Source organism: Pteropus medius, unplaced genomic scaffold (assembly GCF_902729225.1).
Source record: "Pteropus medius unplaced genomic scaffold, Ma_sr-lr_union100, whole genome shotgun sequence".
Lineage (NCBI taxonomy): Eukaryota > Metazoa > Chordata > Mammalia > Chiroptera > Pteropodidae > Pteropus > Pteropus medius.
Genome location: NW_024352784.1, coordinates 6,430,633 through 6,450,502, shown reverse-complemented (window position 1 = coordinate 6,450,502; position 19,870 = coordinate 6,430,633). Strand labels below are relative to the sequence as shown.

The 19,870-nt window shown below is 33.3% G+C and overlaps 1 protein-coding gene across 2 annotated transcripts in view; it reads right to left on the bottom strand.

Moving 5' to 3' along the window:
• Positions 1-19,870, bottom strand: part of ACER3 (alkaline ceramidase 3) — a 108,117-nt gene that overhangs the window by 64,118 nt on the left and 24,129 nt on the right. For both annotated transcript variants that reach the window (XM_039848117.1, XM_039848118.1), the window contains exon 2: positions 3,354-3,464. In XM_039848117.1, the coding sequence (XP_039704051.1) occupies positions 3,354-3,464 (111 nt within the window). The remainder of the gene's footprint in view (positions 1-3,353; positions 3,465-19,870) is intronic.

Below are 19,870 nucleotides of genomic sequence, written 5' to 3'. Positions count from 1 at the left end.
CCTCTACAATCAGCTTTCTAGAGTTTCTAGAAATTCTTCAGCTGCCTTCACATCACTACTTGAAGACTCAACTCTTTCACATTATGTAATGAATAACGATTCTTGAATCATTTAAACCCCAAAGCTAGCAGTGAATTCAACATCATAGTCGGGTCTAGCCTTTTCTTTCAACATCACAAACTTTTTGCTTTGGCTGTGATCGTCATGATGCTGAGAGGGATACGTCTCTATACCTGGTCTTCAATCCAGGTAATTAGAGCTTTATCCATTTCTGACACAAGCCCTTCTCAAACTTTTCTTAATCTTGTTGCTTTCAATGAAGATCCTTTAAAAGCTTCCATCACTTTGTTCTTGTTCTTCTAAATGGGAACTATTATGGAATGGGGACATACCTGACTGGCAAGCAATAATAGTCCTGATTTTCTACCTTCGTAGTCCTTAATCACTTTTAATTTTGTTTCCAGGTCAATCACTTGATGTGGCCTCTTACTGGCAACATCAGCAGTGGTTAATGTTTTACATGGTTAGGGGCCATGATGAACAAAACATGAGATTAAATCAAACACAAGAGAAAATGATGCAATCAAGAGACAGTAAACACAAGATGTATAAGGCTGCTACCAGTTTAACACAGCATATTGTTTTACAGCAAACTTTTTTTAAAGAAAGAGTACACTCTAAAATAACTGTAAAAAGTATAGTATAGTAAATACATAAACCAGTAACATAGTCGTTAATCATTATCAAGTATTACATAGTTGTATGTACTATATTACACGACTAGCATAGTAGGTCTGTTTATACCAGCATCACCATAAACATATAAGTAATGCACTGTGCTACATACAACATTACACCAGTTATGATGTCACTAGACCTAGACAGTAGGAACTTCTTTTTTAAAGTTTATTGGGATAACATTGGTTAATACAATTATATAATTTTCAGGTGTACATTATAATTTGACATCTATATATTCTATTGTGTGATTACCACCCAGAGTCCAGTTTCCTTCAGCTACCATGTACTTGATCCTCTTTACCCACTTTACCCTCCCCCAACCCCCTTATATTTGACAAGAGACTCTTTACCCTGTCTACTTCTTCCCTCCTCCCCCACCCCCTACTCTCTGGTAACCACTAGTCCATTGTCCATGTCCCTGAGTCTCTGTTTGTCCTGTTCATTTGACAACAGGAACTTTTAAGCTCCATTATAATCTAATGGGATCACTATCATATAGGCAGTTTGTTGACCAAAATGTCATTACGTGGTTCATGGCTGTAAAAGCATAGAGATCTGGGTTCAAGGTATGAGTCCACCATTTACTAGTTGTGTGATCTTGGTCAAGCTATTTCTCAGATAAAATGAGGTTAAAGAGTTCTTCATAGCTTGTAGAGAGTATTATATGACTTCATATAAATTAATGTACTTTCCACAGAGCCTAATATATAATGCTCTATGAATGATAATTACCATTGTCTCTTCAACCTCCAACAATGTTAACAGCAAATTTTATGACTTCATAAAAATTAATGACTAAGCTAATATCATTTGAAACTTGGAAAATTCTAAGAGTACTAACCAGGCCTGACCCTACTTAGCTTCTGAGATCAGACGGGATCAGGCTTGCCCAAGGTGGCATGGCCGTAGACTGTTTTCTTTTCATAGTAATTCTGCATGGAAGTAGATGGCTTTTTTGGTCCATTTTTGGGAAGAGTAAAGATTTTAGGTGGCTTAAAAAAATGTAGGTCAAGGCTGTCCCCTTTTGTCAGAATAGTGAAGTTCAGTGTCCTTTTTCACACATATTCATTTATTGGTGGGGGGAGGGGAGTTATAGAAAGGTCTGATTGTTTTAGTAGGATCTTAATTCCTCTAATTTCCTTCTTTCCCTTAACTAACACGTCTCAAAAGGGTATCCCCGCTTTCTAGTTATCTCTTTCCCAGAAGTGATGCCTTTCCCAAACTGCCACCATAGGTCTCAAATACTTTCAAGTCCCTTATCTTTAGCTAGGAATGTGATCTACCAGGTCTTAGAATGCTTTCAGAAATTTTATATTTATTGTGGATCTTTTTCTTTCTATTGGAGTTTTTGTCAAAATTAGGCCCTCAATTCCTCTCTCTTCTTTTCCATGTAATTTTTAAATCCTCCCCAAGTCTAAAACATCAAATATAGTTCTGTTGGAATTTACTATTTATTTCTTATTTAAAAACAATTTCAAGTTCATAATATTGTTTTTCTCCTAGTAAAGATGAAAGTGTGGGTTAAGTATGGTTTTATTTCTGTTCCTTCTTAACCTGTCCCTTTTTATTCTTATTATTACTGGCTGTGATTTAATATTTTATAAACATTCTTAAAACACCCCAGGAAATAAAGCAAAGAGCTAAGTTTGTGAAAAAGTCTTTCTTTTGAAGATAGATCAAGTAACTTTCTTAAAACATCATGCATAGAGAAAAGATTCAAAAATCGAAGTCTCTCATATTCAATGACGATAATGCAAGAACATAAGAGAGTGATTTTCCCATCTCAGGCTCTGGTAAAATTCATTCATTCATCTACCCAACATTTACTGAGGATCACTAAATTGCCACTTAATAGGGATACAAAGGTAACTAAGACACAATCCCTGCCTCACAGAAAGTAGAGGAATATGAAAAAGTCACAAAGTTTAGATACAGGACAGTGTCCTTTACAAAAAGTCTTAAAAATATGTAAACCATACTACATATACTTTGTATATATATATATATATATATATATATATATATATATATATGAAATATATATTTAAGACTTATATATATAAAATATATATTTAAGACATATATATATCTATATATATATAAATAAAATATATATTTAAGACTTATATATCTATATATATATATCTATATATCTATATCTATATCTATATATATATATATATGTAGTATAAACACAAAAACGTGGAAGGGTGTGCTGAGAGAATGAAGGGAATAAAATCAGGTAGGAAAACAAAGGGAACTTCAATCTTATCTATAATTTGTAGTTTATTTCTTTAAGAAAGAAGAAGAAAGAAAGACCTGAAATAAATATTGCAAAGTGCTAAGATCTGACAAAGCTTGGTGATAAGACACATAGGTGAATCGGTTATATTATCTCTATTCTTTTCTTAAAATATTTTTTGTGATTTTTAAATTTTCTTATTCAAAATATAGTTCAATTTACTTACAAAATTTGTAGAATTTTAATTCAGAAGTTTCAGAATATGTTCAAATTGTGTAATAAACACAAAACTAAGAACCAATTTTAGGAATGAATGAGAAAAATGGCCTGAATACTGTACATCATTTTTTAGATGAAACATTATACATACCTGTGAGTGCTAAATAAGAAGCAATGTACCGCTTTTCCAGTCCATCTTTAATACTTTGAATTGCACCAAAAATTGGAGGTATAATCATAATCAGGTTACTCACTGTATTCCCTGTAGGAGAAAAACACAAGAAAGAAGATAATCAATACTATTTTAAAGATACATGCATTTGGCTCTTATCAAAAATTAAACAGGTGACTTCTCAGAAAGATAGTGAAAAGATATTAGCAGCTAAAAGTGAATGCTCTATTCAACAAAAATTTTTCCAAGAATCCAAGTAAATAAAGATGCCTTCAGACAAATGAAACTAAGAATTTCAAACAGAGCATCCAGGAAAGGAAATACTAAATTCTAAAGGGAAAAAGTAAATGTATCTCAGGAAGAACCTCAAACATACAGCAGAAAATGGAGGCAGCTTACATAATGCAACTCAAAGGGTGGTCCATGGATACGGAATGTCAAGATAAAATATAGGATTGAGTTAATTTTGTCTTTTGAATCAAATGGCAACAAATCGGGTTTCACATTTTTCATGTCTTTTTAAAATTTCATTTTTTTGTGGAATGGAAAAAGATATTTGTATTTTATGGAATGTAGTAATAATCTTAACCTGATCTTCGTTATTGTCTTTATAAAAACAAAGCTCAAACGTGAATAGCAAAGAAACAATAAAAACCCTAATAGCAGAAATAAGTAGTAAAATGGGGAAAGAAATGGCTAAACTATTTTCTAAATTGATTCTGGGTAGGATAAAGCGGCCCAAAACATTCAAAGTTCCAAATAAATGATTTTCAATATAGGAGCAGATATCAAGACAAATACCAGTTAATGGGCATATACAGAATACTCTACCCTACAACAATAGCATATACATTCTTCTCAAGTGCACACAGAACATATTCTAGGATAGACCATATGTTAGGCCATAAATTAAATCTCAATAGATTTTAAAAGATAGATAGATAGATAGATAGGTAGATAAAGTATCTCCTCCAACCACAACAGAATGAATTTAGAAATAAATAGCAGAAGGAAAAGTGGAAAATTTCACGAATTTGTGGAAATTAAACAATACTTAAACATTCTTAAACAACCTATGGATCAAAGAAGAAATCACGAGAGAAATGTGAAAACACCTAGAAATGAATTAAAATGAATACACAACATACCAAAATTAAAGGGACACAGCAAAAGCGGTGCTAAAACAAGATCTTCAAGCTGAATTGAAACGATGCTACTTAGCAACATGAAAATATAGGAAAATATACAATACACTGATGAAGGTAAATATATAGTCAAATTCAGACCACTAATACTGTAATATCATGGTGTATTAACCACTCTAGCATAAAGATAAAAGAACAAAAGTACTAAAAATAACTGCGGCTACAATAATTTTTTAACGAATACACAATAAAAAAATCAAGTAAACTGTGACATCGAAAACCTAAAAAGAGGAGAGTAAACGGTACAGTTTTAATATGAGAAGTTATCAGCGTAAAAAAGACACATCTATAAGTTGTTTTATGTAAGCTTCATGGTAACCACAAAACAAAAATCTACAGTAGATATGCATAAGCTAAAGAGAAGGGAATCAAAGCATACCACTACAGAAAAATCAATTCACAAGGCAGGCAGCAAGAGAAGAAAGGAATCACAAAACAGCCAAAAAAGCGTAAGTAGTCCTCGGCAGGCATTAATAAGTCTTAAACTATCAATAATTACTCTAAATGTAAATGAATTAAATACTCCAAGAGATTCACTTCAGTTTTAAAGATATACATTGGCTCAAAGTGAATGAATGGAGAAAGATATTCCATGCAAATGAAAACCAAAAGAAAACAGGAGTAGCTACATTTATATCAGAGAAAACAGACTTAAAAACAAAAACTATAGGAGATACAAAGAAGATCATTACGTAGAATAAAGTGTTAAATCATCAAGAGAATATAACAATTGTAAATATATATGCTCCCAACATCAGAGCACCTAAACATGTTAAGCAAATACTAATAAATCCAAAAGAGGAAATAGAGAACAATACAATAAATAGTAAGGGACTTCAAAACCCTACTTTTAAAAATGAATAGATTATCCAGACAAAAATCAATACAGTAAAACCCCCTTATCTGTAGAGGATATATTTCAAGACTCCCACCCTCCCCGCCAAAAAAACCATGAATAGTACGGAACCCTATATATGCTATTTTTTTTTCCTATACATACATATTGATGATACAGTTTATGGCTTCTCTTTGGCATATCCAAATTGCTATAATCACTACTTTTGTGCCTTGGGGCCATTGTTAAATAAAATAAGGGTAACCTGAACACCAGCACTGCAATACCACTGTAGTCAATCTGATAACTGAGATGTCTACTAAGTGACTAATGGGTGGGTAGCATATACAGCATGAATATACTGAATAAAGGATGATTCACAGGACAGAGCAGGATAATGAAAGAGTTTATCACATTACTCAGAATGGCATGGAATTTAAAACTTATGAATTGTCTGTTTCTGGAATTTTCCATTAATATTTTCGGACTGCAGTTGACTGAGGGTAATTAAAACTGCAGAAAGCGAAACCACCAATAAGAGGGGACTACTGTACAGAAAAGTTCGAATTTGACTATACCTGAGGCCAAATGAACCTAACAGACTTAAACATTACATCCAAGAGCAACAGAATACACATTCTCATCAAGCACATTTGAAACATTCTCCAAGATAGATCATATGGTAGGTCATAAAACAAGTCTTAGCAAATTTTAATAAAACTGAAATCATACGAAGGATCTTTTCCAACCACAATGGTATAAAACTAGGAATCAATAACAGGAGGAAAACTACAAATTCACAAATACATGGAAATTAAACGACATACTCCTGAACCACCAAATAGGACACACAAAAAAAAAATCTTGAAACAAATACAAACGAAAACACAACACACCAAAACTTACGAGATGCAGCTAAAACAGTTCTAAGAGGGAAATGTATAGCAATAAACACTTACACTAAGAAAAAAGAAAAATCTTTTATAGACAACTTAACTTTACACACCTCAAAGAACTAAAAAAGAACAAAGCCCAAAGTTAGGAGAAGAAAAGAAATAAAAGATCATAGTGGAAATAAATGAAATAGATCAATTTCATTTCTCAAACTAAGAGCTGTTTTTTAAAAGAAAAACAAAATTAACAAACCTTTATCTAGACTAACTCAGAAAAAAAAAAAGAGGACTCAACTAAAGTTAAAATGAAAGAGAACGTTACAATGAATATTGCAGGAATACAAAGGACCATAAGAGAGTACATGAACAATTATATGCCAACAAAAAACCTAGAAGAAATAGATAAATTCTTTTTATATACAATCCAATCCACCAAGACTAATCAGGAAGAAATAGAAAATCTGAACAGACTAATAACAAGGAGTTTGAATCAGTAATCAAAAACCTCTCAACACAGAAAAGCTGAGGACAAGTGGTTTCACTGGTGAATTCTACCAAACACTTAAAAGAATTAACACCAAATCTCAAACAACCAAAAAATAGAAGAGAGAATACTTCCAAACTCATTTTATGAGTCTAGCATTACGCTGATACTAAAGTCAGATAAGGACACAAGAAAATTACAGACCAATATCCCTGATAAATATAGATGCAAAATTCTCAACAAAATATTAGCACATAAAATTTAATAGCACATTAAAAGGATCATATTCTATGACCAAGTAGGATTCATCCCTGTAGTGCAAGGATGGTTCAACAAATGCAAATCAGTAAATGTGATATACCATATAAATAAAATAATAAAATAATAAAATTCATATGATCATCTCAATAGATGAATCTGACAAAATACAAGATCCTCTTGTGATAAAAATGCTCAACAAATTGGGTATAGAAGGAATATATCTAACACAACAAAGGCCATATATGACAAACCCACAGCCAACATCACACTTAACAGTGAAAGGTTGAAAGCTTTCCCTCTAAGATAAGGAACAAGATAAGGGTTCCCACTCTCACTACTCTTATTTGACATAGTACTGGAAATACTAGCCAGATGAATCAGGCAAGAAAAAGAAATGAAAGGCATCTGAATAGGAAAGGAAGAAGTAAAATTGTCTTTGCAGATGATATGATCCCACGTTTAGAAAATTCTAAGATTCCACCAAAAAATTTCTACAACTAATCAATGAATTCAGTAAAGTTGTAGGATACTAAATCAACATACAGAAAATGATTGTATTTCTATATAACAAAATATCTGAAAAAGAAACAATCCAATTCACAATATTAAAATCAATAAAATATTTATGGGTAAATTTAACCAAGGAGGTGAAAAATCTGTACACTGAAATCTATAAGACTTTGATATTGCATGTTCATGATGTAAGAATTAATATTGTTAAATTGTCCATACTACCCAAAGCCATCTATAGATTAAATAAAATCTCTATCAAAATTCCAAAGGCATTTTTCATAGAAATAGAAAAAAATAATCCTAAAATTTATACTGAGCCACAAAAAACCTTGACTAGCCAAAGAAATCCTGAGAAAAAACAAAGCCAGAAGCATAACAACTTCCTGATTGCAAACGATACTACAAAGCTATAGTAATAAAAATAGTATGACATTGGCATAAAAACATATGCATACACCACTGGAACGAAACTGAGAGCCCAGAAATAAACATCACATATATGGTCAACTAATATTTGACAAGAGAGCAAAAAACACTCAAAGGAAGGATAGTCTCTTCAATAAACAGTATTGGGAAAACAGGGTAACCACGTATAGAAGAATGACTTTATACTACTCATAAAAATGAACTCAAAATGGATTAAAGACATAAGCATAAGACCTGAAACTGTAAAACTCCTAGAAGAAAATATGGCAGTAAAGCTCCTGAACATCAGTCTTGGCAATAATTTGGACATAATACCAAAAGTACAAGCAACAAAAAATAACTGAGACCATATCATACTAAAAAGCTTTTGCATAGTAAAAGAAACAGTCAACAAAATGAACAAGCAACCTTCAAAATGGGAGAAAATATTTGCAAATCATATCTAATAAGTAGTTAATATCCAAAATTTATAAAGAACTCACAGAATTCAACAGAAAAAAAAGCAGTCTGATTTAAAAAATAGGCATTTTTTCCAAAGAAGACATACAGTTGACCAACAGGTACATGAAAAGATGCTCACCATCACTAATCATCAGAGAAATGCAAATCAAAAGCACAATGAGATATCCCCTCACACTTAAGATGGCTATCATCAAAAAGACAGGAGAAAACAAGTGTTGGCGAGGGTGTGGAGAAAAGGCAACTCTTGTGTACTCTTGGTGGGACTGTAAAGTGGTACAGCCGCTACAGAAAACAGTATAGAGGTTCCTCGAAAAATTAAAAATAGAACTACCATATAATCCCACAATCCCACTTCCTGGTATATATCCCAAGAAATAAAAACATGATCTCAAAGAGATATCTGCACCCCTATGTTCACTGCGGCATTATTCACAATAGCCAAGACATGGAAACAACCTAAGTGTCCATCAACAGACATTATTATTATTAAGCCATGAGAAAGAAAAAAATCTTGTGACAACTGAGATGAACCTGAGGAAATTATGCTGAGTGAAATATGTCAGACAAAGAAAGACGAATATTGTATAATATAAAGTGTATGTGAAATCTAAAAAAGCCAAACTCGAGAAATAGAGAATAGAGTGATGGTTACCAGGGGCTGGGAGTGAGGGAAATGGGGAGATATTGGTCAAAGGGTAAAAACTTCCACTTATATGATTAACAAGTTCTGGAGAGCTAATGCACAAGATGGTGATTATAGCTAATAAAAACTGTATTACATACTTAAAAGTTACTAAGAGTAGATCTTAAATGTTCTCAACACACACACACACACACACACAACAGTAATTATGTGACAGACTAGAGGTGTTAGCTAATGTCATACTGGTAATAATTTTACTATGTGTAAATGTACCAAATTAATATGCTATACACCTTAAACTTACAGAACATTATATTTCATGTATACCTCAATAAAGCTGGGGAGGGGGGATCCAAAAGGATCAAACTATTTCCAAGTAACTTAACCCTAGAACAAAATTGAAGAATATATATGATAATACGAAAAATATCCAGGTCCCAATAAGGTAAGAAACACGATGTCTGGCATCCAATCAAAGATTATCAGGCATACAAAGAAGGAACAAACACAATCCATAATGAGAAAAATAATCACCTGAAAGCGATCCAGAACGGACACTGATGACAGAATTAGCAGACAAGGATTAAAACAGCTCATATATAAAAGTCTAGAAAATACCAACTAACCTATAGTGTCAAAGAAAGCTTATCAGTGGTGGTGGGGTAGTGCTGGGGTAGAGGAGACAGTGGGATGGAGAAAGAGGACTTATAAAGGGACATGAGGAAACTTGGAGATGATAGAGATGTTCACTATCTTGATTGTGGTGATGGTTTCGCATATGTATACATATGTCAAAACATAATTTTGTACACTTTAAATACATGCATTCTATTATGTGTTAACTATACCTTAAAAAAGTTTTTTTTTTTTTTAAATGTTTGCCTCTGAGGAGTAGAACTGGAGGATAGAGAGGAAAGAGTTATGGAATGGCACTGCTTTCTGGTTTTGTTACAAGCCTTTTAATACTAGCTGGATTTTTATCTATTTTTTAAAATGTATTACTTTGATAAAATAAAAATCAAAGAAACTTTTAGGAAAGAGAATACAATAGTTGGGGATAGTTTCATAGATGTGGTAAGATTTGAGTTAGATCCTGAAAGGAGAGAAAGGAACTAAAATCTACGGATAGCCTATTAAGTACCAGGTACTGGACCTCACATTGTACAAGTGCTAACTTATTTGCTTCTCTCAATAACTTTGTGAAGTATTAGTGACCCATTATACAAACAATAAAGTCAGGCTAAGAAAGTATATAATTTATCCAAGTTTTCACAGTAAGCAAATGGCAGAGCCAAGATTTTATTCCAGATTTATCTACCCTTATAGCCAATGTTTCTCCCCTTAAATGTATTAGCAAAATGTTTGCATAGAAAGGTCCTTATGAATATTTTAAAAATTATGTCAGAGTATTCTTTTAAAAGTGTTTTAAAGTAAATTCTAAATTGTACAAATAGCAAAGTTATTTGCCTAGGTGGAGTATGAAAATATAAGGTGTGAAGCCAGACAGATGGAAAGTTTTACATCTAAATAGCAGCTATCAATAGCTTTAAGTAAACCTGTAGAAGACGTTGAATATTGTACCATTCAGGGAGCCCTAGGATTCAAACTAATGAAAATCTTTACTGATGTCTGAGATTAGGAAATTGAAACATGCCCAAAGGAACATATAATATTAAATTCAGCTGAGATGTCAATATTATGATGTCAGAAATACATTTTAAATAACCTGGAGGCAGCGGGTAGGGGAGGGTCCTACAAACTACATGAAACTCAATTAAGGAGAATGCAGTCTTAAAAGTTAGAATGAGGATTTGCAAACCACAAGTGCAGGCTACAATGAGAGACAAAATAAGGACAACTCTGAGAGAAAGCTCCAAAGACAGAAAGATGACAGTAGAGGATTCTTAGGAGAAAATCTCAATATATTACCTCAAAGTACTATTTACCTCTATGGAAAGAGCTGGGTAGTGGTCTTTTCTCTGCTTTAATTCACCTTCTCTTTGGAATGCTTACCTATTTGTGGCACCCTACTTTAAACAAAACAGAGATCCTAAGTACTGAAAGAAAAGACTAAAATAAAGGAATCATTTACTCAATAAATAAAACATGTCAAGCAGGGAATGGCATGATTGCTGTAGTCAAATATCTGAACTGTTAAACTAAAGGTGAATGAGTCTTGTGGCTGTAAAATATCAAAACTAAAATCCATAAAGTTATGGAGAGGCAGATTTCCACTCAATATAAGGCAAAACATTTTAATATTAGAGTGAACCAAAGAAATGTAATAAGCTGCTTTATTAGACTATAAACTTTTGAGGGGCAGTCTCACTCATACTTCTGGTTTTCACTTGACACACTACCAAAGACAAGGGCAGGTACTCAGGAAAGTCTGGTAAAATGAACAAATCCATGCATGCATGCTGAAACCTGAATATAGTAGTTTCTCCCTTATCTTCTGGTACTATTCATAAAATTATGTGTTTCTTAATTTTTTGATTTAATGAAGGTCACAGTGGATGGTAGCTTTATTTTAGAGTAACTTCTCTTTTTAAAAAGTGACAAATGTTTATTGTAAAAAATTTAAGCAATTTAGAAAAGTGTAAGAAAAATTAAATCATTAAACATCCCCAACACCTGGAAATTATCAGCATTAATATTTGATAAGCTTTACATATGTGGAGAAATGAATGAATGGATGAATTTAAAAAGAAAAGGTAAAGGGTTTATTATTTTTTTTCAATTACAGTTGACATACAATATGATATTAGTTTCAGGTGTATAGTATAGTGGTTAGACATCTATATAACTTAAGTGATTATCCTGATAAGTCTAGTACCCACCTGACATCATGCATTATTACAATATTTTGACCATATCCTATGCTGTACTTTATATCCCCGTGACTATTTTATAACTGCCAACTTGTACTTCTTAAGTTCTTCTCCTTTTTCACTTCTTAATCTCATCCTCTCAAACCCCCTCCCATCTGGCAACCATCATTTTGTTTTCTGTACCTATGAGTTTGTTTGTTTTGTTTATCTTTTTTTAGATACCATATATAAGTGAAATCATATGGTATTTGTCTTACTCTGTCTATTTCACTTAGCATAATGCCCTCTAGGTCCATTCACGTCATCACAAATGGCAAAGTTTTATTCTTTTTCATAGCTAAGTAATATTCCATTGTATATATGTACCACATCTTGATCCATTCAGAAAAGACAAAGTTTTATAGGCTATTAGACATGCGCTTAAAAAAAAAAACTATTAAATATATCTTAATTTAATGAAAGCAAAACTGAATATTAAAACTGGAGTCCTGATTTTTACATTTAATTTTTATAGCAAATGCATCCTTGCTATGAAACATAAAGAAATTCACACTCCTCAATTTCCTCCCACCTCCCTTCCCCTACTTATTGATTTTTATTAGTCATTTCCACATTGTCAAGGACTATAAATTTCACATTGTCAGGGATTTATATTTAGTTCTATAAACCACATTTTCCATCCTTTTTTATATAATAGCTTTAATAAGACAAAATTCACATATCACAAAATTTATCTTTTTCATGTGTACAACTCAATGGTTTTTAATATATTCAGAGATTTGTGCAACCATCATTACTAATTTAGAACATTTTCATTAGCCCCAAATGAAACCTCAGACCCATTAGCAGTCCCTTCCCATATTTCCCCCGCTGCCACAGTCCCTGGCAACCACTAATCTACTTTCTGTCTCTATAGATTTGGCTATTCTGGACATTTCGTATCAATGAAATCATATAATATGTAGTCTTTTGTCTCACCAAAATGTTTTCAAGGTTCATCCATGTTGAAGCAGGCATGTATCTAGAACTTCATTCTGTTTTATTGCCAAATAGCCCATTGTATGGATATACCACATTTTGTTTATATATTCATCATTGCACATCTAGGTTGTTTCTTTGGCTATTATTGATAATGCTACTATGAACATTCATATACAAGTTTTTGTGTGGACATGTTTTCAATTATCTTGGGTATATATACCTAGGAGTGGAATTCCTGAGTCACACGGTAATTCTATGTTCATCTTGTTTTTAGACTCAATTCTCTTTAAATGGATGCAGTCCCTACTTCTCTTTAAATGGATGCAGTCCCTACCACCAGTCTTTTTTCCTATGGCTTTTCTTTCCATTTTGCCTTTTTTTTTTTAAACCAAGTTTAACTTATTTAGATTCATCATGATTTTCATATAGTTTTTTAAAGAATTTATACATGCTGCATTCTCTGATTTCTTGAGTGCTTTAAAATATTGTCTTTTTTCCTTTATAGCCAAAAGATGACTTAGCTATAAAATTCTGGGGTCTCTTTCTTTCAAAAGTATTGTGCTGTTGTCTTCCAGATTGAACATTACTATGGAGAAGTCAGAAGCCAGCCTGAATTTTCTCTTGTAGATGACTCGCTTTTTAGCCTAGACGTTTGAAGGATTCTTTCTTTATACTTGAATCTGTGTATCTAGGTAGTTATTGGGCATCCAGATCAGATAAAGATGCTACACCTACTGTATCACTCTATAAAGCTAAATAAAGATCATTTTAGGTCAAAGACATTTTTGACTCCTAACTCAGACTGACAGCTTGAACTTGTAACTATAGCTGTGGAGCTACAGACATAATTTCAATAGCATCAAAACATGTTACATACCTAGGTACGAATCTAACAAAAAGACATGTTAGATACAATACTAATAAAACTCCCAACAGGTTTTATGGGGTACAAATTTATAAGCTGATTCTAAATTTTACATGAAAATAAAAAGCAAAGAAGAGTCAAGACAATTTTGAGTAATAACAACAAAATGAGTATTTACACTATTAGATATCAAGGCCTATTAGCAAGGATAGACAAATAGGACACTAGAACAGTTAATAATCCAAGAACAAAATAAGATTTACAGTCACTCGATTTAGACAAACATGACCCTGCAGTGTAGTATAGAGAAGAGGGGTCTATTAAATAAAAGGTACTGGATCAACTGGACATTCACATGGATAAAAAGTTAGTCTGGACAACAAGCTCACACTTCCTACTCAAAAATAAATTCAGATAAACTGAAGATCTAAATGTGAAAGGTAAAACAGTATAACTTTTAAAAAGAAAACATGGGAGAACATCTTCTGACCTTGGAGTGGCAATGAGTTTTTAAACAGGACACGAAAAGAATTAACCACAAAGGCAAAAAGACTATAAGTGTCCAGAAGATAAAACTATAGAGTTAAACTAAGACTATAAAGTCAAGAAGGAAAAATAAGACATTGTTTTTTAAAAAGCTGATTTGCAGAATAGATATGAAATTACTTTGTAAATAAGAAGATATATAAATGTTAGATAATTTAACTTTACTGAACTAAAAGAATGCACATAAAATGATCATAGACTGGATATTTTTGGTTAAAAAATAGTAAGGGTCCAACCAAGAGAGATAAACCACAGAATAATCTGAACAGTTAAAAATTACTCTAAAGAATCATTAATTTTAAGAGGGAATCAGAGTAATGAGGGATTGACTTAGTAAGAAGTAAAGAGAACTCAACAGAATATAGAAATAGAAGTACCCCTAAGATGGAAATAGAACACTAAAAGAAGAGGTCCCCGCCAGGGCTGAGATCCAGACCTCTTTGGAGAATGCATGACCATGGCTCACACAACAGTAGGGAAGGTGCTGTGGTGCCACACCTACAGAGCTTACTGAAAATCCACTCTTCAGTATTTGTCCTTAATTTGCCCTCCAGGGTGCCAGGGAAATCTGATCACATCAAGGGGGCAGCTACTGGCCACTAGGTGCTGCTGACAACTGTACTCTGCAGGAGCTGGCACTGGAGAGGCTGACTAAGCTTCAAGATCTAGGTACTAGGGAAGCCTCATGCATTGTACCAGATAGACACTGGATAAGCCACTTACACAGCAAGACTCATGCACTGGAGAAGCCACACTGCCAGCACACCAGAACCAGGAAGAAACACCATTTCCTACTGCAATGTCTTGCGAGTGTCCTCCACTGACAAAGTTTAATATCCTGCTGGCTGTCAAAGGAAACAGAGTAGGCAATGAATACTGAATTTGGAGCTGAGAGGTAATAAATTGATATCTAGCACAATTATAAAACTATGTTTTTACCAATTATGACTGGGCAAAATTATGGTTAGTGAGGGTTCCCCAAGTATCAAAATGATATGAATGGGTGTTTTATGTAAGATGGCAAAATAATATAATTTTTCCTCCTTTTCTCCCACATTTTCTACAATGTGGTAATATTGTTTTTATAATTTAAAGTTAAAATATTAATAAAATAAATGAACGATAGGAAATAAGGCTAAATTGCTTCTATTATGAATTTAACAGGGTTTGGAGTACTCCCAGGAAATTCAATTAAAAGTTTTTTTTTTTTTTTCTGGAAATAAAAACTAGAGATATATTCACATACCATGCAATAGTATACTAAAACATTAAAGTAAAAAATCTCTTTTTTTTCTAGAGGGAAATTTGGTTTGGACATAGACTTAAGGAATTTTTTAAAAATCTGAAAACTATGATAGTTTTATACTAACACAATCTCTTTGTATTCTCCCCCAAAATACAATTTATAAGTGAGGTTGACAATATTCTAATAACTTCAAGGCTTCTTAATAGGTAAAGTCATCTTTTTCAAGCAAAAAAAAAGTTAGGAAAGTCAGGAGAAAAAGGCAATGCGCATAAGAGTAGATTTGAAACAACTCTGAATGAAGGTACTATAGGAAGATGTTTGTTTGCCTCAGCAATGACAGTAGGTGGAGCCAGTGTGCTCAAAGTGTGCCCAACAGTCTTAATAGTTCTTCGGACTTGGCAGAAAACACAGAGCCCTGGGGCAAGTGGGTAGACAATCTAGAGCTCAGTTGTATTCTAGTTGTATAACCACCATCCAGAGCTAAGGATTAAAAAAATAGAAGTAGTAAAACCTGGTGAAGCTAAAAAAGTGATCTACACTGCTTATTGCCACTGTGCGGAGCCCTCCTGCACAGTGAGCAAATGAGCTAGATGAAAGCAATAACTGGTCTGAGTCTCCCCAAAGCATTTTGTCAAATATTTTACTGCTTATGCAATGTTCAAATAATGTTAAAGCTCCCAGAACTTCAGAGACTTCAGAGACGGAAGAAGACAGGGAAATCATCCAACTTAATCTCCTCGATTTACAGTAGGCAATATTTTGTTCATACTTACTACCACTTCCTTGCTGTATGAACTTGGGCCACTTATGTATGCTTAAGCTTTACTTTCCTGACCTGTAAAGTGTGTGAGGGGGACCAATAATATTTAAATTATTTAAATAAATAAAGATGATTAAAACAATGAATATGGCCAAATAATGCATATAAAGATCACTTCTGATAGGGGAACAATCCAATGAACACTATACAGGAACTTCCACAATCATGCCATGTTAAGTGCTCCCTGGGAAAAATTCTTGTACATGGACCAGCTCAAGAACAGCTGTCACAAGGAAGAGTGTGTGCCTTCTAATCCAGACCAATAAATAACAAAGAAAATTGTAGGATACTCTGGTTCGTTCGAAAATTTTTTAAAAATCATATATAAATGCATGTTATAGTACCAAGTACTAATTTTTAATTAAGACTGATAGCAGAATAAAAACAGGAAACCAATACAGGTACAGTTAAGTCCTCACTTAATGGCATCAATAGATTCTTGGAAACTCTGACTCTAAGTGAAATGATGTATAAGTAAACCAATTTTACCATGGGCTAATTGATATAAACAAGCATATTTCTGATCACAAAAACAGCACCGAACTTCTATGTAAAGCCCCCAAACGCATTTAAGAAAGATGAATAAAAACAAGTAAGATAATTCTTTTCCAAACCACTTATTCCCGTTCAGTTGCAGGTGGCCGGAGCCTATCCCTGCAGCTCAGGATGAAAGGCAGGAACCCACCTTGGACAGGACTCCCTTCTACTGCAGGGCCACTCACACACACACCCACCCACACTCACTCAGACTGGGACAATACAGACATGCCAATTAATCTAACGTTCACATTTTTGAGATGTGAGAGGAAACCAGATACAGAGATGCAGATGTGGGGAGAACATGAAAATGCCACACAGTCAGTGGCCCCAGCCTGGAATTGAATTTTTTTCGCATCAACATCACAAAACAAATGCTGAGTAACGACATTATTTGAGAACTGCTATAAGACTTCCTTTAAAAAGTGATAAATACAAATTCAGTTCAATTTGACAAACATTTATTAAGCATTTTCTATCGGCAAAGTACTGAGCTGGGAGATGGGAAGAAAGGTTAGTAAATGAATAACCCTGGTTCCTGTCCTGAGGAAGTATATATACAATTTAGTAAGAAAGATAGACAGGTAAACAACTAGCAAGGGAGAAAGGCAGGACCAAGGAACATAAATGACTTACTTAGGAGGAGGGAGGAAACCCAAAAGGGGCTTCAGTAAGGAAGTAACACTTGAGCTATGCCTTAAAAAGAATTTTTACCACTATTAATACAGAAGTCATTCTATTTTCTTTGGCACACATATAGTAGCTTCAAAAAAATAATTTATTGAAACTGGTTTTTCACATTATTTTTAAAAACAGACATTACACTTTCACTTTACTGCATGTAAGTTATAACAAAAATATTTAAAAACCACATATTGTAAAAATAAAAACATTCATATAAAATTCAAGATGATGTACAATTTTAGGTTTGGGAAGAAAGGCCAAGTACATAGTGGTAAGGAGATAAGAGAAGAACTTGGAAACTCCATTGTAAGTTGTGGCTCAGATAAACTCTAGCCTAACAAGAGATAGAGGTCATAGAGGGGAAAGACTTTTCATAGCAAAACGAGCATTATGTATACATAACGCTGCTTTGAAGAAGGTTCAAAGACAAGAGCTAAACAGTGAGAATAAACAATTAACAGATAAGCATGATGGAGATGACAAGAGTCAGAAGAACAAGGGAAGTAAGTCGGTCTTGAACTCTCTGGAGAAATACTTGGTGAAATGAAGATTTTAGATTTAGCCAAAGGTCAAAAAAGAGGAGTTTCTAAACCATGCTCAGGATGATGAGGCATTACTGAAAGAACAAAATCTGAAAATGATTATTTTGATAATCCCTACTTCCTTTCCATTTTTATTGAAACTTCAGGACCCAACTCAATAAAGCAAGTTTTGCCTAACCACCTTACTGAAAATGATCACTCCCACTTTTTACAGCACATACTGTTCTAACCTCTCATCTGGCACTTAGCACAGATTGCCTTGTATAGTCAGCACTTTTTTTCACTAAATCAGAATATAGATATTTATGTCTTATCTCCTAAGCTAAACAATATGAAAGAGGCAACCACAGAAACAGATGTAATCATACCAACAGCATGTCTAACTAAGAATTAGTCTCACAATAAATTCATTTGAAATAGTATCCAATGAGTTATAATCTACAGAAGACTTTCAAGTGCAGAAGCAATAACTAGATAGCAACACAAAAGTTACCAGATAGGGATCATTGGTATTTCTAGTAAGAACTGGTTTCTGGCCCAATCTATCATAAAGAATGTTTGTTTCCCGAATACATAACTCAGAATATACCATCATTTGGGGCAGGAGGAAAGTCTTGAAAGTTGCTGGAGAAGCTTTAAATAACTAGAATATTAAACTGGCTATGTAATATAAGTTACTGACCCACTCCTCCTGAAGGAATGGGTGAAGAAAACAAGGAGAGAACTGGAATTCATTAAATATCTATTTTGTACCAGATGCTATATAACATGACTTTTTTTTTAATTTCAAAATCTCTAAAAATAATGTAATAAACCACCACCTAGAATTAATCACTGTTTATATTTTATGACTGCATCAAGCCTTTTATTTTAATAAAGGAAATAAATTATTACAGATAAAGTCAAGGTCACTCATCTCTCCAGTCCAATTCCCCTTCACGCATTTCCAGAGGCAATGGCTAGTGTTAATCTGCTGTGCACCACTGTAATTCATTTAAAAATTATTTTACACATATGTGTGTCCATAAACATAGTTTTGCTTTGTTTGTGTTTTTGATTTTTTATCTAAGTAGAATAACTCTTTTTCTGCTCCTTTTTATTTTCTGTATTTTTTCATTCAGAAAATTTTGAAGAGTTGAATTCTTTAAGTACTTCCCTAAGTCTGAACGATGAGCTCCATGAAGATTTTACCACTATTTCTCCCAGGCTTAGCACTGTGCCTGGCATACTGAAAGTAATCAGTCAGTATATGCTGATTCAAAATGTTCTACAATAGGAAAGTAATTACTTTCTAAAAAGAAAAACGGGAAAAGTTGTTATCACAAAGAAAAGCCATATAAACATAACATCGATAAAAAAAAAAAATACCACACACCATAATGTAGGATAATAGAAAATGGTATCAATTAATTAACCCTTGGCTTAATATAACTGATGAAAATTTCACAGAAAAGATAATATTTGAGTGTGCCTTAAGAGTGAATAGGAGTTAAGACAAGTGTAGAAAACAGTATCAGGGCAGAGATAAGACACACAAGCAAAAGAAAGAAAGAACGCAGTGTGCCTAGGAAACCATAAGAAGTAACTTATATTATGTCTAGGGGACAAGGAGAAAGCTATGAAGATAAACTGAAACTAGATAAACATAGATAACATGTTTGTGATCTCCCTACCAAATTGTAAAAGGTCTGAACTCTATCTCAGGGAGCAAATGGAGAGCAA